The sequence below is a fragment of the Haplochromis burtoni genome, unplaced genomic scaffold (assembly GCF_018398535.1).
Source record: "Haplochromis burtoni strain Fernald_Lab_line unplaced genomic scaffold, NCSU_Asbu1 Contig_361, whole genome shotgun sequence".
Taxonomy (NCBI): domain Eukaryota; kingdom Metazoa; phylum Chordata; class Actinopteri; order Cichliformes; family Cichlidae; genus Haplochromis; species Haplochromis burtoni.
Window position 1 is genome coordinate 58,105 of NW_024582722.1, and position 22,325 is coordinate 80,429.

A 22,325-nucleotide genomic window follows, 5' to 3' on the forward strand; every position below is an offset into this window, starting at 1 on the left:
GAAAATCCTAATCAGACTTTATTAACTGTGACATCAAACCGCTCACTCACGACTTGTCAGTCACAGGTGAGTAGCCAATGAGCACGATGCACGATGTCATCACATCCAGGTCTTTCTGCCGCCAAGATGGAGATGGTGGAGACGGTGGAAACGGCGGTATGGTCAAAGCGGTAATGCTCCCACTATAGCTGCTATAGCCATCTTTTTTATACAGACTTTGCATGTGCCTAATCCTGGACCGTCTGTTCTTCTTCTTCTTCCACTTCACAGCTGGCAGCTCTGATTCTTAGGGCTTCAGGTCATTTGCATCATGCGCTGCAACGTTTTGGCTAAAAGTTGTTCATCGCCAGAGGGACTGGGATCTGCTCCACTCTACTAATCCTCCACACTACTCATAGTGGTGGTGAAAAAGTTTAAACTATTTACTGCATCGGGGGCAAAGGGAAGACTGTAAAAAAAAATATATATATTTTTTTTAAAAAAAATATTTTTATATATTTTATAAAAAAAAAATATATATTTTTTTTTTTAAAAGAGGGGGGTGTAATTGGGAATCAGAGTATTTAAAGCTGATAAAGGTGGAGTTAGGAGACACCACAGAGGACGTCCTTCTCCCAAAAACGTGCCCATAAACAGATGGCTTTAGTAAAAGCTCCAGAGAACGGGAGAAAGAAATGCAGATACGAACGCATGCAGAGATGTTCAGATCTTTTCATAGTTTTTTATTCATGGATAAGAGATCGCTCCGGCTCTCAGCATCAGTAGAAACATGAGAAAAACTCTCAGCCTGCGAGATTTTCCCCTCGTCATAACAATATATCCTCTTTATTGCTTTCAATGTACTGGTGTAGTAGTAGTCATAAGATCAAAAACCAAAATACATCAAATGACAAAAAAAAAAAAGAGAGTCCACCACCGAAAGAGTGCAAAAACTAAACAGCTCATTTTAGTAGGAAGCAAGCAGAGGGAGCATTTATTTCCAAACTTTATTGTCAATTTACAGCTTTGTCCGCTCACAACACTTCAAAGCCATCTCCAATTAAAGCCCCGAACACATGGCAGCATGAATACAACACTGGCAGCACGTAGATTTACATCAGAGGTCTTTTGTTTTTACAGGAGCTTTTTGTTCCACACGTGGACGATCCAAAGATCCGTGAACACATCGGGTTAGTACAGGCTGTGCACATTTCTCTCTTCTAATTGATTTTAGTGGTATAGGTAGGAAAGACCGTTATTTGAGAAATAAAAAATAGAAATGCAATTAGCACCGTTACTGTCATTTGTTTGTTTAACTTAGGGATCAGCACCTTTTCCCGTTAGTAGCGAATAAGAGACATCATACTGCTGCTGCGGGTCAGAGCGACTCAGATGATGAGATCTTTGTCCACATCCTCTGCAAACACAAAGACGAGAAACACAGAGAGGACACGGTCAGAACAGTGAGCTCGTCGGGTCACGCCCTACCCACTCAGAGACCAGCACACTCATTTCAGTGGTTTGGAATGTGTGCGGTGGTACTAACCCCCCACCCGAGATTCAGAGACGCTGGAGCTGCATCCACACGGGAGCCGGGACCACAGGAAGTCACTCTGATGCTATGAGTGGTGAGCGAGAGATTCCCTGTGTGGACGCGGACTCCTGTGATGGGCACCTTTACTCCAGGTAAACACGCTTGGTGCAGATGTGTTAAACACTCATGCGTTAAAACGCCGAAATGCTGATGAGCTGCTGAACGTCACCTCATAAGCGTTTTCTCTGTTTGTACAAAAGCTCTGTCCCACAGTCCGAGGGATCGTATTAGATTTGTCAGGTGTTCGGTACTCACGGTCCTTGAGGCCAAAGCAGGTGGCCCACTCCTCCAGGGCGATATATTTGTCGGCGTCAGCATCGCACTGCTCAAAGAAGCGGGTGGTGCAATGCTCCATGGGAATGAGAGGCGCGCGCAGAGGGGCGAGCTCTGTGTGGGTCAGATATCTGGAAGCAAACAAACAGGACAGCAAGGATAAGTTTGGCCTTTAGTTGGTGAGACGCAGCATCATCTCCCCCTCCCCATGACCCCTGCATACCCGTCGACGGGGTGCTGGTCAAGCTGGCCGAACTGCCAGTGGACGGGGAAGATGTACATGTTGTAGTTCTTCTCGAAGTCGTGGGCGAGCAGGTCCAGGGAATGATCACCGGCCTGAAGCCTCTTCTCGTTCTCGTAGATCTTCTTCACCTGAAACGTCGGACGGAGGAGTTCACGTCGGGTCATGTTGGAAGTGGCAGACGTGCAACAATAAAGAGCCTGAAAGCTTTTTTCTGTTTTATCACGTTTGTAGGTTTACTACTTATTTCCTCAGGCTGAGGTTAAATCCTCAAACTGTTCGACCGCATTTCAAAGCACTCGAAGCACAAATGTGCTTAAAGACACTTCTTTAAACTTACGTTTCATCATGAAACCTGAAACATTTGTGTCTGTGACTGCCGTCTAAAATGATGACAGTTTATTGTGAACAGAATAAAGGACAGATCAACAAGCCGGTCTGTTCTCACCCTGAGCTTCTGCTTCTCGGTCAGCAGGTTGTTGTCCTCGTCGCGCTCGTACAGCGTCACCAGAACGTTCTTCAGCCAGTCCCTCATACGCAGCGGGAACTCTGTCAGCTCGCTGTCCAGACAGGGCTCGATGACTGCAAGACAAAAGCACCATCAGACACAGACTCACACTGACTGCTGGGCTCTACACCTGCACAAACGTCTGTGATGCTGGAAATCAAAGCATGAGTGTTTCAAACATTGATGATGCAGGGTTAGAAGTGACGGCTACACCCAGGTGTACTTTGGTGTACTGAACAGTGCCGTGATCTCCATTTAAACCCTGGAGCCCAAACACTTCTCCTCGCGCTGAGCTTGTGTATCGTGTTCTATAGCTCGCGTGTTGGGACACGTCTGAACGCCGCCGAGCCACAGCCACAGTCAGACCCACCCATCAATCACTAGCGTGCTTTGACACACCTGAGCTCAGCCTATTGGCACGCCGGGGAGGAGGCAGGGGAACTGACTGGGAACTAAACTTCAGATACGTCTGAACCATCAACACCGAACCAAAAAACTGAAACAGGAAGAAACCAAAACGCACTATGTCGAAATAAAAGATGGGAGCAGCGATACAAGAATATCCAAATTCATGAGCTGGAAATCCAGATGAGATAAAATTCCAGTCGAGTTGTCAGATAAATTTAGGAGAGGTTCTCCCTGAAATCTCAGAAAAGCTGCACTCCTTTTACTGCAGAGCCACTTCAAACTCCTCTTTGTCCTCATGCATCCACAGATATACTTCATATCTCAGTTTCATCTTTGTTTCTGTGCGTTATTGGAGGTTTGCAGCTCATCCTTCAGATCTTCTAGAATTAGTTTAAATGCTGCAAACAGGTTCAAATAATTAAGTGCTTTACATGTGATTAAAGAGGCTTTTTCCCCGAAGCCAACATTAACGTTTGGGTGTGACCAGGGTGGAGGCAGCACGCCCTCCATCCAGTCCTTTACTCAGTGACTCAGACTCACTCGAGACCACCCGAAGGCTCAGCGCTTCAATTCCTGCTGTACCCACTCAGATTAAAGGAGATAGCATCCTCCTCGATTCAGTTTCATTTATATAGCGCCAAATTACAACAACAGTCGCCTCAAAGTGCTTTATATTGTAAGATAGACCCTACATTAATACATACAGAGAAAAACCCAACAATCATATGACCCCCTATGAGCAAGCACATTTGCGACAGTGGGAAGGAAAAACTCCCTTTTAACAGGAAGAAACCTCTGGCACTCCACTTAGCCGCGCTGTGAGCTTACTTAATGCTCACTGATACCATCTAAAATACTTGCATGCTGATTCAGGACCGTTTAAATCAGAAATGGAAACAAACAGTTTGTTTCCATTTCTGATTTAAAACTTTGTTTAACTGGACAAATCTGTGAAGCCAAGTTCAGACTGTGCTAAAGACCTGCATCCAGAGAACACAACGTGTTAGTCTGTTAATCTGAGTCCTCATGAATAGAGGAAAATCTCTGCATGGTCTGCAGATCATGTGTTTTTATACCCTGCCATAATGGATCATTGCCTGAACGGTTCCATGCAGAGTGTGAGAGCTCACGTTTGCAGGAGCCGATGTAGTCGAGGTGCAGCTTGTGGCCCTTCTTGGTTCCCTCCAGGGTGCACTTGGTGGCAAAGAAGTGGCAGGAGGACTCGTAGGTCTTGTTGTCAGTGCCGCAAATCTGCAGGAGAGAAAGCAGAGCTCGGTCTGCAACGCAGTGACATTGCAGGGACAGACGAGTCCTCACACGTGTGCTTCTGACCAAAACAGCCCTTTAGTTTGAAAATATGATTTTCCTGAAACAAACTGAACTAAAAGCTCAGAATTCTTTTTTTTTCTACTCTTTGCTTTGCGTGATGTCACAGACACCAGATAGCCCTAATAGAGAAGCTCCGCCCACCGATGGCTCCTCTGCTTTGCTTGCAGGCCAATCAGATTACAGTTGGCCTAATGCTAAAATTCTTCTTTCTGCTTGCAGAGAGGACAAAAGCTCTTCATGCAGAAACACGCAGAGCTGCACAGCTTCAGCTCCTGCCGCAGATGCCAGTCACACCACTCAGGTCAGGAACACTCGGGCTGATTTTAAACTCACATGCTCAAAGTCTCCTTCCACCGGTGGGCAGGTAGAGGGGTCCTGGCACACACACATGGGAGTGTTACTCTCATCCACCTCACACACTTTGCCCTTCTTGCAGTGGTAGTTCAGACAGGCATCTGTGGAGAAAACAGAAGTGAAACAGCAGGTTTTAGCTTCAAGGGACAAAATGTAGTTTTTATTTAAAGTGGACATAAAGAAGGCAGATCTGCATCATTTTTGCATTTCCATCTTTCCTTCTTTACGTCTCTTCTGTCCTTTTTGGTTGTCAGAATCAGAATCAGAATACTTTATTAAGGGAAATTATGAGAGTTACGGTTGCTCCAGTACAGTAACATTAATAGAAACAAAAACAAAAACAGACTAGACTATTAGCAATACAATATGTTAAGATATAAGGAGCAGCACAATATATACAAATCATCAAATAATCACCAAATTGCTGTCAGCTGTTGCAGTGAGAACACAGCGGCTCGTAGCTGACCTGCTGTGCATTATTAAGTGAGGGTGTGCAGCTCATAGGCTGAGCTGCCTCTTAAAGTGGGTGGAATGTGTAATTACAGAGCGAGGGAGTCTGTCATTACGGCCATTTGAGTTGCCAGTTTGAGGCTTTGCTAAACTCAGACAGCCACAAATGCAGTGAAATCAAATCCTTCATTCTAATGTTTACAGCAGGTTTGCAGGAACATCTGCTTTGACTTCAGCATCTCAACATCTTTCATGTCCACGTTACCACCCATCAGGGGACAGAAGGACATTAACTGTGACATTAAAGTTTTGATCGGAAGTGAGTGTGTTTGTGAACTTACTCTCAGTGACAACATCCTCAACAATGTCGATGGCCTCGTCAAACTCTCCGATCTCAACCTGCACTGGATTGGCCCCCACTTCGGTCTCCTGAAGGACACGAGAGGTCAGAGATCAGATCATAAAGCGCTCAGATTGAGGTCTGAGCTGTGTTCGGGTCTATTTCTGCCTGACGTCCACTTAAACCAAACCGCCTAAATACGTCTGGTTTCCTGAAGACGGGAAAAACAAGCTGAAGCATCACCGCTAAAGAAGGTTCCTCCCTGAAGGCCAAACAGAGTCTGGGAGCAGCCAGACCATAATATTCAACAATAACACGCAGCTGGGGCCACATGTGGCAAAGCTATGGAAGGAGTAATGGCTTCCTGAGCAGCTAAAATTAACAGCTGTGGGATCTTTGGTCCCACTGGACCTCTGAAGCAGGAAACCATAAAACGTTCTCATGAAGACTCTATGCTCTGCTGCAGGAATGTTTCTGGAATATCACGGAGAGAAACCTGAGCGGATGGAACTGAAAGAATAGGCGCTGCCGTGTGTGACATGGCGCTTTCCTGAAAAGGCAAAAGCACGGACGTTTCACGTCTTCAGTCGCTGCGTGTCGGTTTTGGGTGGAATTTGCTTTAAAACCTGAGACGCCTTCAAGGACGAAACAGAAGCTCCCAGGCTTTTTTTGAAAAGCTTTGACGAGGCAAGAAGGTCACGACCCAGAAACAAAAGCAGAAGCACAGATGACTGATTCATTAAGCTGATCTTGGTTATTTTCTGACATGTCTCAAACATGTGTCAGCTCTTTGTAAAAACACTTCGTTGTGTCCTTTGGGCTCATGTTTTTAGAAAGCAACCAAAAAACAACAAGTTTTTGTTGATGATTTTATTGCTGGACTGATTTCTTCACAGAAGCAGTCTCTCCTGCAGTCACAAGTGGAAAAACGCCTCGAACTTCGGCTACGCTGCGGATGAACCCTAAAGCTCCGCTGCAGATCGCATCATCTCCGAGCAGCTGCGTGGCTCAGAAAATATGTCGCAGAGGCCAAATCAGACATACGGGAGAGCAAATGTTTCCCACAGACGTCACGGTCACACTTACACTCGCTGCCAGAGGATTCCTCTGCAGACTTTCACCCAGGGTTTCTCACAGATCCACGAAGGCTACAGAGGAATCCTTATGGAGTGTTTCATGGAAACTGAAGCTTCCTGTTTGTGTGACGGACGATGATCACAGACGGCAAGAACATCAACATCTGGACTCACCTCAACAACTGGCTCCTCAGTCCCAGGCTCTTCCACGATGGGCTCCTCATCAGCCTGACACACACACACACACACACACACACACACACACACACACACACACGTCGAAGAGAAACGCACACACGATAAGTCACAGCAGAGGAAAGAAGAAAAGAGGTCACACAAAGAAAGGAAGATGCTATCGAGACGTAAACATCTACACACGCACACACACTCTTACAGGCATGTGTGACTTACAGGAGCAGCCATGGCGTGGCCAGCCAGGCAAAGGAGGAAGACGATCCACACCCTCATCTTCAAAGTCTGTGGAGACAAACAGAGATGATGAGCTGACAAAAACGCACACAGACACTTGATTAAGTACGCAGCTTTGTGTGAGTGCTCACTCAAAGTAAAGCAGAGTTTTTGTTGCTTCTTCTTTCGCTTGTTAGAATCAGTGTAAACTATGGCGCCTCTGGCAGAGAGCCCTGCAGTTCTTCTCACGACCACAGAAGCCTGTGGGACGATTCTGACGCTGATGGAAGCGCTCCAGATTCCCAAACAGAAGCGCTCACTGTCTGCTTTGTTTCCCGACACGCTGGGTTCAGATGGTCTGTGACGCTCTGAGAACCATCTCTCCTTCTGAAAGGCGTTTGCTCTGCTGCAGGAGTCTGACCGAATGCTAACCGGGGTCCCCGTACGAGGCCGGGTCGGCCTGTTGTCATGCTCTTCGGGTGGAAATGGCTCCGGTCTTTGTGCGCTCTCTCTCACAGCAGCCTGAGGCAACGTTTGCACCAGCCAGTGTTTGGATCGACCAGCCTCAATTAAGCTCAGCTAAACACACATTTACACCCTAATGACAGATATGTGATAACAGGGCCCTGATATGTGACTTGGGGTCTTTTAAAGGGTGAGACAGGACTTGGCACCCGCCTGTGAAACACTTGAGAGTGACGTGGATGTGAGAGAGGCCTGCAGAAACAGATTCGCTGGAGTTTTAGGAGGACTCATTCAAATATCAGTTGACCAACTTATTTTGAAGGATCTGTGCTGAAACCTAAAGGTGTGTCTGCTGCTCGTGTCCTCACACCCGAGCGACAGAGAGGCTCGATTATGGAGCGACACGCTGGCGTCTGTGCGTTTGCGGTGGCAACGCCTTTGGTAAGGACAAAGTGTGTATTTAGAGGTGGAACCAAACACAACACCAGCTGGGAGCTTTATTAGGTGCTGGTGACGGTGCCACCACCTTCTGCCACCTTCACGAAGAGATGTCATTGTGCAGTTACAAAAATACGCTTGATACGCTGGCGTGTTAGTGCTGCACATGCTGCAGTAAGCTCTGTCACCCCGAGTGCGTCAAAGATAACAGACAGTGCATATTTCCTGTGAAAAGAGACTCTCTGTGTCTCCTCTAAGGAACCACTGTTGGAAACTCATCCCGGCTTCTGTCTCCTCTTTGTGTCACGTCTCGAGGACTGAATAAAGCCTCCTTTGTTTGCAACAGAGCGCAGCGCTGCTCAGTCTACTAGTTATCTCATCCTGCACCTCCATCAAGCTTCTCCCAGACATCAGGGGAAGAATCTGTGAGATCAAACATATGAGAAGGAGCAGACCATACAGATCAAAGTTCCTCCCTCTGTTATTGTGTCTGGATTTTGAAAAGAAATGGAATTCGCCCCAAAACACAAGGCAGCATCTGCAGTTTTGAGCGGACACAGTTTAAAGGCTGCGTGAGATCAGCAAGGATAATAAGACTTAGCAAACAGAGCTGTGCATACTTGGAATTCCTGCGCCTCGGATAAGAGTGCAGCAGCTTGAAACCAACAACAGTTGAATAAAAACGAATGATCCCTCCTTCCTCTGCAGCTTTAAACCTCCCAGCATGTCAAAGATAGCTGCAGCTGAATGGCGGGACTGTGAAAACACTGAAGCTGACACCGTGCCCGGCTGATGAAAAGCACGAGGCCTGTAGACACGAAGAGGCTGAGTCGAGCGACGTTTTGCGACACATGCAGAAAAGAGTAAATCTGTTTGAAGAACCTTCAGGCTAAACACGAGTCCAGGGATTGGCGTTTGTCTGCGATCAGCTCCAAATGCTCACAGCAGTGCTCGTTAGGAAGGACGGACGTTGATTTTTGGTTAAATTTGCAGCTTTAAGGAACCAGATTTCCTTCTACTCCCACCGGTTTCTATCAGCTGATACAGGGTGGTAATGTATCAGCATATAAGTGCACACATTCATGTAAAGTCACAAAGTCCTGCTGCTGCCCCTCTGTAGGCTTCCTGAAGCTGGCCAAGAGGGAAATGGACTTTTAGCAGGGCTTTCTTTATTTAGTTTAGTTTTTTATTATTACATGTTGGTCATGCAGAAGAAATATATATAATAAATAAATAAATCACAAAGAAAAAATGGTTCTAATTCTTATCGTTTTGCTTTCCTACTTGTCTGGAATCATGGCAACAACTTTCTTTTGTTCTTTAAACGTTTCCATGTGGTTCAAATTGATGCTGTCCTCTGGATTTATTTAAGAACCTGAGCTTGCTCTGATTATCACTGCTGATGATGGAGGCCTGAAAAACCTTTAAGTTGGTGGGTGAGTTAACAGATATCACTTCCTGTTTCTGTTTCAGAAGATGAAATCTGTTTCCTTTGGCCTGAAGTCTAACGGGGGTTAAGCACTGCATCCCTTAGGGTCAAATCCTGACATGGATTGGGTCGTATTAGGAAAAGGAGAATAATTCTGATGTGTAGAGTTGCTCGTTGCTTCTGCAGCTGTAAAAGATCGTTTGCTCTAAGCTCAGAGTACAGGCAGGACCGGCACAGAGGTGTCCTCTGTTTCAGAAGGCTAAGAAGTCATAAGCAGCTCAGATGTGGAAAATTACAGAAGAGCTGGCAGCAGTCGGAGAATGACCTGCACAAAGGCACTTCTCTGCACCTTTTGAAAAGAAAGAAAAAAAGATGTTCTGCAGACGGGACATAAGTAAGGGCCTCTGACACATCGTAAGCAGAGTGTCTGGGCTGAGTGTCATCGCAGCAAGAAGAGAAAATAAGCAGGAAAGCGAGTGTTTGATTTGGAGGGACGTGGTGTTCCCATCGCTTTTACTTAATTCTCGTTTGGCCAGAGAGCCACTGGGCTTGGCTCGGCGGGAAGGGGGAGGCCGGACATGCTGATGTAACAGCAAAACAAATTATTTTATTTGGAAAGCCGCTCACATAATCAAACACGGTGAGGCTAAAAGGGAAACTTGAGGCTCATAAAGGGGCCTTTCTCCCTCCCCACCAGTGGATTTCAGCTGGGTAAGCGAGCGTAAACAGCCCAAGCTGGATCTTCCAGTGATGCAGACATTTCCCTCTGCAGCTGCTCCTCTCCCAGCAGGCCTTCAAAGAGAGCAGATTCACACAGGTTCTTTCTTCTTCTCCTTGGTGTCATAACGGGCAGGTTGGCGGGCCTGGATAAACAACCTGTCGCAGTGCGTCTGCAGACAAACAGCTGTGCAAAGCAAACGCTGAGAATGAACAGCGGTTTCCTCTGTGTGTGATGTGCTCTGCAGACACACACGCTGTTCAGAACGAGGAAGGTCAGCATTCATGATGCACACAAAACACAGACGCATCCAAACTTTGACTCTCCTGCCTCGGCATGGCCCTCAGATCATCTCGCTTCTAAGGTCTTCGCTCAGTGTGAGCTACAGCGGTTTCCTTCAATCTGCTGGCTTCTCAATAACTTCTTCAACTCTACAAGAAGAACCTCTCTTCCATCGAGATGGACGCCTCAAGGAAAGATTCCTCTGTGATGGCTTCCAGCGTTTGCCCTTTGACCTTTGGCACCACTGTCTCCCACCCCCGCTCCAAAAGACCCGTCCATCAAACAGGTGGCAGAAATCCGAGTGTGCCGTAAAGCCTTGCTGAGTCGTCTGTGACGAGTGAACAGGACTGACAGGAAGTAAAAGATCAGTGCAGACCCTGAGTCAGGCTGTTAGAGGAAAGCTGGAGGGTCTCCTCTATGGGCTCAGATTTTTTTCTTGTAAATCACACTGATGAGTTACAAATTTTTTTGTTAAAGTTTGTCTACAAAAACCTACACATAAAACTCGAGTTCGCTCGCTGTGTGTGAGTTTCAACTTGCAAGTATGAATTTTTCTTCCTGTCAGCTGATTGATCAATGTCATGTCAATCACAAATGTAACAATCCAATCAGAGAGCAGATGGGTTTAACTGTAGGAGGGGCGCTTCACTGAGCTTCAGGTCCCAGAAGGGTAAAACATTTTGAAGATGGAGGAAGGCGACGGCACTTCTGTAGCGCAGTGCGACTTTGTGTTAAAGTAATACTAAAGTAATAATGGTATTTCTGACCATTGGTATACCACAACTATACCCTTTCATCTTTTATCGAACATGTGTTCGCTGTCCTCCGTCTACATACAATTCATTTAACTCTATAAAGTTTTCAGATATTTTGGTTTACAAGGTCACAAAGCTCAGTTCACAACGATGCAGTCTGATTTACAAATACAAAATATTTATGACCACAATCTGAGCCCGTACTCCTCTTTCATGTTTGGTTCAGAGAAGATTATGATTCTAACTTTAACGACTTTAAACAATCTGCATTCTAAGTAGCTGAAATGAAAACAACAACACTACAGATTTAATTGAGGACAGAAGACGTGGCTGATGCTGCAAACCCAACTGATGGTTTCCAGTTTTCATCAGTGGAAATGAGCAGAACATGTCCTAGAGGGATATATGGGGTGACATGGAGAGCATCCACTTTTCTGACCTCTTAAGATCCACCACGTGACCCCTGGCCCATAGCAGATGTTACTTTTCCATTAGGACCTTCAGAATCCCATAAAAAAGCGTTGATTTTTTAATTCATCACACACCTAATGTGAGATGGGCTGCATGTCTTTGGATGGATGAGGTAAGTAGTTTTTCCTGAATATGCATCAAATCTCACTGCAACCTGGACCAGTAGGACTGTTTCCTTACCAGAATCTCTCTAAATTAACCAAATCTTCACTTATTGAATATAAGCTGCTGACATTAACTCTTTGTGGATTGCTTCATTACAGATTCTTGCATTACTTCAGGTTTAATCTTCACAGCCTGCTGCAGCGGTTTCTTTCTTCAGTCCGAGCTCACACCTGATGAATCTGGTTTCCAGGGAGTACAGGGACCTCCCAGCGACCTGCCTGAACAAAGAGCAGTTTTCACAGCGTCCCATTCACCTGCACCGCTGAGCACAAAGAGAAGAATGAAGGAGAACTCGAGTGGAAAAAGTCCGGATGTTTGTAACCCGAGTCCCTCGCCACATGACCTGTTTGACTCTATTTCATCCTTCTCTCCTTCCCTTCATAATTTTATCTTTGATATTCTTCTCTTTGATTGCTGTAATTTGAGGTAAAATAATATCACCAATCTTCATATCTACAGATCAGAGGGAGCACGCTGCTCCGTCACTGGGCATGCCGGCTTTAAGCGCTCTTCGCTTTCATCTCGGCCACTTTTGTAACACTGAACTACATTTGCTGCCGCTTTCACTTCATCCAACACACACAGCAGGAAACCAGGAGATCCTGACTTTATGTGCTCGGTATGGTGGTCACAGACCCTTTACTTCAATATTATTTATATTCTTTTTAAGGTTTTGGAAGATAAGAATAAAGCAGATGTAATCACACACAAATGTAACTTTTAATAAACTTTTAATGATTTAATGTTCACTCTTACAGCTTTACTCTGATTGGATAAAACACCAGACAACAGAAAGTTGCTCGTAGCTTGACCTGAAGTCAGACATTGAAATACCTGATCCACTCATATCAGTTAGCTATCTACATTAGCCTTAGATAACCGTGGAAGTAAGCTAACATTAACTCCGGTGAGGTGTCTTTCTGGCTGCCTTACCCTGGCCATAAAGCTAAATCTGAGCTAAAACCTCAGACAGCATAAAAGATGGTGGTAGCGTTCAGGTCTGACACCTGCTCTGTATCACCTGCTCAACTCTGTATATTTTCATATATTTTATTTATTGTTTACTCTATTTAATTTGTAAAATATGTGTACACACACACACAGAAAAAATATTTAGTATACACATCCAGAAATGCATATACTATTATATATTGTACATATATTTATTAGTTTCAGATGTAGCCATTCTTGTATTTTGCTTGTTTACATTATTGTATTTTGCACAACTCTGTTGCTTGTGAAGCTCGCACACAAGAATTTCACTCACATGTACTGTACCAATGTACCTGCACATGTGATGTGACAATAAAAGTGATTTGATTTGATTTGATTTGCAGTTTCTCTAATGTCCACCAGAGGGCGACTGCTCTGCTAACCAAAACAATTCCAAGAGACAGGGAGTGTACCGCACACTGATGGCAGCGTCCCTCAGCCTGTCAGTCAGAGCAGCCCCTCTCACACTTCCGGTCTTCCTTCCCTCACCCCAAGGCAGTCGCAGCCCCTCCCTGAGCCTGTTTCTGCTAGAGGTTTCTTCCTGTTTAAAGGGAGTTTTTCCTTCCCACGCTCGCCAAGCGTTTCCTCATTGGAGGTCGTGTGATTGCCGGGGTTTTCCCTGTATTATTGTCTGGCCTTTACCTCACCATATTGAGCGCCTTGAGGTGACTGCTGTGGTGATTTAAGTTGTATAAATTCAACTGAGAAGTCAGCACGCCTCGACTGAAGTGCTTCTTTAAACCGATGAATCAGTCACACCTCAGACTGAACTCTGAAGAGACTTTTCCCTCTAAGCAGCAGGACTTGTTAGTCTGTTGGTGTGTTCTCATATTTCTTTATTCTTTTACTTTTATGTCTCCTTCTCTGTCTCCTTCCTCGCGTCCTTCTTCCTCACATTGAACTCCAGATTTTTCTTCTCCGCGCTGAGCACAGACAGTAGCACAATCCCTCCTTCCTTTCTGGGGATTAGTGTTTTTCTAGAGATTGCCAAGCTGGCTTTTCACAGCATCCTCAGCTCCAGCCCCTCCTCCACCACCTCCTCCTCCACCTTCCACTCCGGTCCAGACCTGCCACCTCAACAATTAAGCAGCCAGAGACGCTGTGTCTGCACTTCTCTCATACTAATGCTGGCACATTGTGCTTCAGCCTTTCCACAGAAATCTCGGACGAATCCTCAACAGGTGTGACGAACACACAAAACGAGACTGGAGACATTTTACTGAGACACATGTAACCGAGTGTGACACAAGAAGAAAGGACTGAGCACATTTCCTTAGACAGCAGCGAGCAATGAAATAACCCAAGATTTTCTAAAGATATAAAAACTCAACTCAGTTTGAGTTAAAGTTTCATTTAATCTGTGCATATCTGAAAAGTATCGCCCAGTAAAGCTCAGGTGTGACTACACGAAGGTTCCTGTGGTTAAAGAGTTCCTGTAGATCTTCAGTTATTTTTTCAGTTTTCCTCATGCAACAAAAAACAAACTGCTGGGTGCAAAATTACATAAACGTCTCTTCTGTTGACCTTTTTTTTTCCCAGGAAATGTTGCCATCCACAAAAAGGGACCAAAGGCAGAGCCATCATCATTATGAGAGCTCACGTGCCACTAATGTTAAACTACTGATTTGTACTTTTACGTAAAATCACAGTATAAGTTTTGGATTCTTGAAGTCACGATGGTCATATGTGCTGTGCAGCTCTCTAGTTTATCCTCAGGCTGCTGGGTGGATCTGGGGTGGGGGTCACGGCTCTATGGGCCCAGTCAGGCTGTTCTAACCAAACTGTGAAAATCTTTATGGAGCTCCATGACAATCCAGCTGCTGCACCATGGATCAGCACTAACTCAAAGAAACAGCTGGTAACCGATCACCATGGCAACCTGCATTCCTTTACATGAGAGTAATCAGGGAGGGGGTCACAGAGGGGGTCAGGAGGAAACTGTGGAGAAACTAGAATCTGTCACAGCTTCACCTCCTCCTCGTCCGATTTTCTTTCTCTCTTTGTTTTTGTATTTTCACACATTTTTCCACATAATTGTTTTTTACAGAAACAATAATTCACCAAAGAGAGGAAAGCAGAAAATCGAGATTCAGAATAACAAAAGTGTCCAATTAAAAAGGGTCTGAATCTCTCCTCCCCCTCAGCCCCCCTCCTCTTATTGCCGATGTGGCACACAATAGCTCCACAGTCTGAATGCTCTCAGTTCGTTCACCTGCAGGCTGTGATTGAGCAGTAATGGCAGAGGAGCCGTGGCTGCTCTCAGACCACAGTCCTGCCTTTAAAAGCAAAATTCAACAAAGTGGAACAGAAAAAAAGTACCAGCTGTTGAATGTGCTGAAGTTAAAACGGACATCTGTGTTTGTGATAAGTGTGTGAGGAAAAGTGTCAAAGCAGAGCCCTTCTGCGTAAAGCCGTCACTCCAACTGACAGAGCTCTAACAGCAGAAACGTTTCACTGCATCTAAAAGTGTAAATGTGTCTGTACGAGTCGGAGGCAGAGCGCTTACCTTCAGCTTTCAGAGAAGAACACCAGAAGAGAAGTCAGCTGTGTGCGGGACCCCGACGATCTAACTCCAGTACTGCTTTACGCACAGCTCATTTCCAATGGGACGTCCCAGCCTGGATACAGCCCCCGCCCCCCCCCCTTTGGTCCATCACAGCCTCCCCCACCGCCTGTGGGCGGGTCTGTGATGTTAACCCTTACGCAGTGGCTGGAGGATAAATGAAGACTGGAGAACAGCGATGACACGAGAAGAAGCACGTGACCTGTGTCGTTACTTATTACTGTTAGGAAGATCAAAGACATAAAAAACATTTTGGTAACTCTGAAGAAAATCATCAAATACAAAATACTTTAAACATCTGGATTGACGAAGTCCACCTACAGACTGTATATGGAAGATGGGCACACATTGATTAGCTGCATTTGCACTTTGTGCAGCAATAAGATCAGGATAACCCTCCCAGTCCCAGCAGCTGATTCATGATGGAGCCTATCCCTGTTACCATAGGGCGAGAGGCAACGTACACAATTTGACCAATCAGGGCTAACACAGAGAGACAGCCATTGGCACAGACAGCCACTGGTACATGCATTCAGTCCTTTTGGCTGTGGGAGGAAACACAAACATGGAGAGAACATGCATGTGACATAGAACTCAGGCAACAGTGCTAACCATAGCTGTCCAGTATTTGGGTATATGGTATTTATTATTATTATAAGTGCGTGTCTGGTTGGTGATGGCTGCTGGCGTACACCTGCACAGGAAGCCTCTCTGTGTCCCAGATTGTTTAAGCCAAAGCAGAATGGAGCAACAGCATAAAGACACTCCAGAGGTCCAGTTCAGGGACTCCGGGTAGCTGAGGTGAAGCCTAGCAGGCAGCTAGCAGCTACAGCCACCTGTGTCACTGTTCACCTGTCAGTCAGAGAGGCCACGCCCATAATAATGCAAACTGAAAACTAGGTGAGTATAAAAACATTGTTCTAAAGTTTGTCTATGGGGACTGACTCACTGCTGCCTCTGCTGGACAGACTGCAGCTATCTGAGTTCTTCTCCGTCTGGTCTTGAACCTCGGGTCCAAGTTCTGTGCAAGTAAATCTTATTTTTCCGTAAATGTGCATCTATGCCTGAGTTAAATAATCACGATCTCGCTCTGCACTAAAGCTTCAGTCTTGTTCCCATAAAACTGTAACTCAGTGACTTCAGTGCTTTGGGGCATTTGTAGAACATCTGCATCACCACAGCTCAGACTCATGGACTGCTTTTCCAGCACCTGCTGTCCTCTGACAGACAGAAGCAATCAAGAACCATGTGCATGCCTCATGCTCTTCGGCTCGCCCTTCATTTTCTCTGTCTCATTGTTTGATGGACTGCTACTGTCTGTTCCCAGCATGCAGACCAGAGCTGATGTGAAGAACAGCTGGATCAGAGGGAGAGAGGGAAAATCCCTGCAATGCAACGTGGCGTTTTCCATTCTGCGAGGAAGCCACAGTCCAGCTGCAGATGGAGAGAAAAGAGGGGAGGAGGTGTTGTTACTCTTCAGTCTGCCCACCTTTTCTTCTTTTCTTCCCTCCCTTCTCTCTGCAAACGTGGCAGTCGTCTCTCTGTGTCTGATGAAACATGTCATTATTTTTTCCTCTGCTGCTAAATCATCCACGGGCAGCTCTGCAGGTCTGAAGATGTGAGGATTTAAACGCCCCTGTAATGTGGCAGCATTATTAAACAGGATTATGGAAACACACCCATCTGTGTGCCACGTAGTGAAACAAAGAAACACAGAAATATCTGAGGTCTGTGATTGGCTGAAAGCTGTGTTATTTTTTTAAATAATCCCTGTGATTTAATATCGGTGATGTTTTGGGGATGGCAGAACGAGCTCTGCTCTTTTGCTGTGCGATGTGTTCATCACACTGCAGGATAATTTATTTTGTCTGAGTAAAGTCTTTGCAGGGACGTAACTGCAAAAGCATACTGGCATTTACACGTGCACACATTTCTCACATTTTATGACAGAGTTACCTGATTGGTGGCCTGTGAGCAGCGTGTCCGCCACATTTGACCTGAAGGTCACACGGTGTGGTGGTCCTGGGGTTTTCTGAGCTCTAGATTCTTGTTGGTAGTTTTTGGTTCTCGTGTTTTTGCTTCCTGTCTTGATGAGCTGAAGGCTTTTCTTTGTGTTCCTCTTCTGCTTTGTTTTTGGATTTGTGCCTCGTCTTCCTTCGGGTCAAAGTTCTGCTGTCATTCAGGTCCGAGTCCAGGTGGACCAGGACCAGGTGACCCTGAATCCTCCCTTAGTTATGCTGCAATAGACGTAGGCTGCCGGGGGATTCCCATGATGCATTGAGTTTTTCCTTTCTCACTCACTATGTGTTCATAGACTCTTTGCATTGAATCATACCTGCTATTAATCTCTGTCTCTCTTCCACAGCATGTCTTTATCCTGTCTTCCTTCTCTCACCCCAACTGGTCGCAGCAGATGGCCCCGCCCCTCCCTGGGCCTGGTTCTGCTGGAGGTTTCTTCCTGTTAAAAGGGAGTTTTTCCTTCCCACTGTCGCCAAAGTTCTTGCTCATAGGGGGTCATGTGATTGTTGGGTTTTCTCTGATTCTATTATTGTATGATCTACTGTACAACAGAAAGCACCTTTAGGCGACTGTTGTTGTGATTTGGCGCTATATAAATAAAATTGAATTGAGTCACACAGCAGCTTTTCGGGGGGGGCAACAGCTGTCTGTGTTTAGGGCAACAGCACAGTGACAGTTACAGGCAAGAGATCCTGCTGCATTTGCATTTCCTCTCAAGGAGCAACAGGGAGGAGAATCTCTAAACCGCACAAACTGATTTACCAAAATTTGCAACATGTAGTTTACAGATGCTACATCAGATACTTGATCTCCTCCACCCTTCTCCTGCCGAGAGCACAGCTTGAGACTTTGAAGTGTTCATTTTCATTCCAGCCTCTTCACATTTGACCCAGCAAACGACCTGCAGTGACACCCCGCCCTGTGCAGCTACACTTGGAACAACAGAATCCAACAGCCAGCAAGCCTCGGTCCGACCTACAGCAGTCAAAGTGATGCGGCCTCCCACTGTGGTTCTACTGGGACCAGAACAGAGGGCCTGACAGGTTTAGGCTTTTCCACATCCACAAAACACACACCGTCGAACATCCTCCAGAGGATAAAGCGCCAGTTAAAGGTCCACCACCAGGACAGAAACCACTTTGTTCCTTTTTGGATTTTTCATCAGTAAACCTTGCTCTGTGTTCAGCCTCCACCTGGATCTTCTGCTGTAACTGAGGCAGTCTTCAGGTCCGGACTCCACCTGCGAAGTCGTTAAACTGCAGTGTACCTGCTGCAGGCTGCATCTCTTATTGGTTACAGCTTTGTTCAGTGCAAAATGTATGAAATGTATGATATGTATGATTTTTCCTGACTGTAAACACCAGAGCTGCAGCAGGTCCTGGTGTTTCTTCGAGTCTGATGAGGGGTTGTGGGGTCGGGGGTCAGTTTTTAAACTAAAAAAGAACATTTTAAACCCAGAAACAAACATTAAAGCTTCTTCTTTGACGTCTTCCTGTGAAATCACAGGCTCTTAAAATGATTGCTGCTCTATGCCGGCCTTCAGGAGGCTTCTTCACTTTGATGGAGGTTCAGGCCTCCTCCTCCTCTTGCTGCTGTTCCATACCAACAGAAACATTGAGTATAAACCCACACTCAGAATAAATTATGGGTCATTTTAGATTTTTTTTTTTTTTTTACTCATATGAACAAACTCTGAGGTGTAAATGACACGCTTACTGCTCGCTGCCGCGCCCTGAGCTAAAAAACAGAAACTAAGCTTGAAATAGAAAACGTGACAGCGCCGTGATCAATGGAAGAAATGTGGAGAAACACAATAAAACCCAAATAGATTTTTACAGGCTGCCTGATTCCTGAGACGCTGTTTGATTTTCATAAATGTGCCCTTGAAAGAAAACAACAGTGAGCCACTGGATGTTTGCTCCAGACTGAGCATGCTGACGGTCACAGCGGAATCATTAAGATGAAATGATTGTTTACACTGTGCTGCTCAGAGTAGAGTAGTTAACCCAAGCTCCCCGCTCTGACCCTGGAGGAGACGTGACTCCTGCGGTTTCATCAGGAAATCAGACATGGAAAGATGCTAACATGAGCTGCTAACAGTAGCATGGCTCATGAGAAGATCGCTAACTGTCAGACGAGCTAATCACAGCTCTTTAAAGTGAAGTTTGAACTACACCCATCACTCTTTCACAGTGTTATGTTTGTTTTTGCTGCAGTCTTCCTGCATTGCTCTTTAGTCTAAATCACCAATAAATTCATGTCTCATTATGTTGTAAAATCGATCAGTCTGCCGTCCCGAGTTCAGCTGTGAAAAGCCAGTTGAAGCAGATATTTTCACTCCTTTCTTCATCTAAATGCATGTGTGGACTGAGCATGTGTGCCTGGACCAGCATTCGCGTTTCCCCCTTCAGGTTATTTGGTTTGTGCCGGGTGGGGATGGTTGTGGACACCTTCAGTGGGCGACAGCGTATCCTGTAGAGGCCTGGGCTGTAGTCCCGGCGCTGAGGCACTGAGCTCATCGGCTGTCCTGTAATTACAGCCTGCAGCCCTCCATCATGGTTTTGGTTTGGCTTGGTGACGCAGTGGGACTGATTGGGTTTTTGAGGAAATCGTGATGCTCTGTCGCATTTCAAGCATCCATCCAGAACATCAAACTATAATACTACTGCACATTTAATATAAACCGAGGATTTAAACCAGCTAAAACCCGCTGATCAAGTCTCAGAGCATAGTTTAAGCTCAGGTTTAGGAAATCCTCTGCAGTTATGATGGTGCACCATCCATTTTAATCTGTATTAAACTCATTTTAAATTCTTGTGAAGATCCCAAAAGAAGACTTCTGGGTTTGAATCCATCACAGACGATGTGAACGACACAGTCAGTGAGGAATGAGGTGATTTCTCCCTGCACAGCTGAGCCAGAGCTGAGGCTGCAGCAGACGGTTTGGAGACGTGTAAACCTCGGACACACACACACACACACACACACATACACACACACATCAGAGGCTTGGATTTGAGGCGTGCAGTAAAAGTTTAAAGGCTTTCAAGTGTGAGCACACAGCAGTCTGCTACCTCATACTCTTCCTGCTATATGCTTTTGCTGCTTTAATTCATGGTTCAGATAGATTTTATTGCATAATTAAGATAATTAAATAACTAAGACGGTGTTCATTACTTTACTTTAGTTTCAATATGTCCTGGAAGCTCAGAGGGACAGAACGCTCAGATGAGTGCAGCAGAATTCTCACCTGGGCTCAGTTTGGTGTCCTGTCGACTTCGTGGGTGGTCACTTGTGCACATCTGTATCTCCTCAGAGTGAAGGCACCGGCACACCTGACACTCAGACACTCAGACACAGGCATGAGCGTCAGTAAAAAGAACAAGTGGGCTTAGAGGCCACCTTTCCTAACTCCTCTGCGATCACAGGTTAAATTACTGACTACAGACTACAGGAGGATTTAGAATCAGTCTTTTAGCAAGCACAGACCTGGTTCTGTTTGTAAACCATTATAACGTCTTTGAGCCATTTTTATGCACATTAACAGTGTAACTGTGGCAGGAGGCTACCATGGACACTGGATGATGGTTGTAGCATATTTTATAAAGTGTTCTGACTTTATGTGATGAATCCTGAGATGCTTCAGATCAAATTCTACTAAAGTAAAGCAGCTTTTATGAGATGTGTTTGGTTGGGCTGAAGCAGCCAAATTGAGTGGTTGGCAGGTAAAATCACAGTCCTCTTTTTCAAAATAAAACACATGAAGGTGGATGCGTTTGAGTGTTTGAGCTATCTGAGCTTATATAATAACTGCAGAATGTTTCCGCAGAAGCATGAGGCCACAAAGAGCTGCTGCTGAATGTCTGTCCAAGTTATTCACATTTACGCCACTGAGCGTGCTCAGGCTTGTGTTCGTCATTTTGTGGCTACGATCAGCAGCCAAGGGCAAATCCTCCTCTGAAGACGTCGTCTGTGGTGGCTGCTCTCTGCTATCAGATCAAAGCTCACACACTTCATGCACACATGTCTGTTTCTCCTGCTTTTATCTGTCTTCCAGCTGTAATCTGCCACTCTCTGACTGTGTTTGTGTTTGCGTGAGCTTATTGGGATGATGACGGGAATTCTAGATAATCCACATTCTGATCGAGGTCCCTGATCCAGATTTGGGAACTATGTTAATTTTGGAATGCAGATAGGAGACTAGGACCCTCATCTTTGTCTTATCTGCGATCCAAAACACGGCAGACGCAAATATCGCACGACGTTGTATTGGCGGATTTTCTTGGAGACGGATGAGGCAGCACGTGCTCCTCCACGCTGTGTTTTGTTTGATGGGTCTTACCCGGCCAGGGTGAGCCTGGTTGGAGTGGCATCGCTCACTGGTTTGTTAGTTTTGTTGTTTAACCGGTAGGGGTGTGTGTATTGGCAAGAATCTGGCGATACAATATGTATCATAATACAGGGTAGACGATACGATATATTGCAATACTAAAAGCCAGACGATATTTGTGTTTAGTAGGACTAAATTTAATTAGGAAAACTCACAGTAAACAGTCCAAACTGTTTAATGCTTGACATGAAACATCTGAAACAAAAACACTCTCTAAGTTCAAAAAATGAATGGAGAAATTAACATCTGCCTCATTAGAAGTCATGTCAAATAAACAAACAAAAACTACTTTACTGAAATATCAAGTATTTTTTAACATGAAAAAAGTAAACATGTAACACTGAAGTATTTCTAAGTACTATGATTGTAAAATACTTATCCAAAAACTGCTCTATGGAGCATCAAAACAAAGTACTTTTTATGTGACCTTAACATAAACAAATATAAATCAAAAATGAAATTGCTTGAAGAATCCATCCAAGTAAACATTAACAAAAAATGTAAAGTGCTATTACAATTAAGTCTTAATAAAATAAAGTACAGCTCTGCAGTGTCCATCAATGGAACACTTTTAGTACAACCTGAAAAAAGGAATTTACTCATCTAAATAAAAGTGCTTATGAGACTCAACCAAAATGTCAAATCTGAGATTTTACATGATATAATGTTTTTCAGTG

General features: G+C 45.1%; 1 protein-coding gene across 1 annotated transcript; it reads right to left on the reverse strand.

Annotated features, from left to right (window-relative positions):
• Positions 1-972: 972 nt before the first annotated feature.
• Positions 973-15,309, reverse strand: sparc (secreted protein, acidic, cysteine-rich (osteonectin)). Its single transcript, XM_005943783.3, has 10 exons — positions 15,183-15,309; positions 6,964-7,029; positions 6,727-6,780; positions 5,478-5,565; positions 4,666-4,787; positions 4,134-4,254; positions 2,536-2,669; positions 2,070-2,218; positions 1,829-1,977; positions 973-1,396 (listed from the first exon to the last, which is right to left on the reverse strand). Exons 2-10 carry the CDS (start codon positions 7,018-7,020, stop codon positions 1,368-1,370), a joined length of 903 nt encoding a protein of 300 aa, XP_005943845.1. The 5' UTR covers positions 7,021-7,029; positions 15,183-15,309; the 3' UTR covers positions 973-1,367.
• Positions 15,310-22,325: the final 7,016 nt, after the last annotated feature.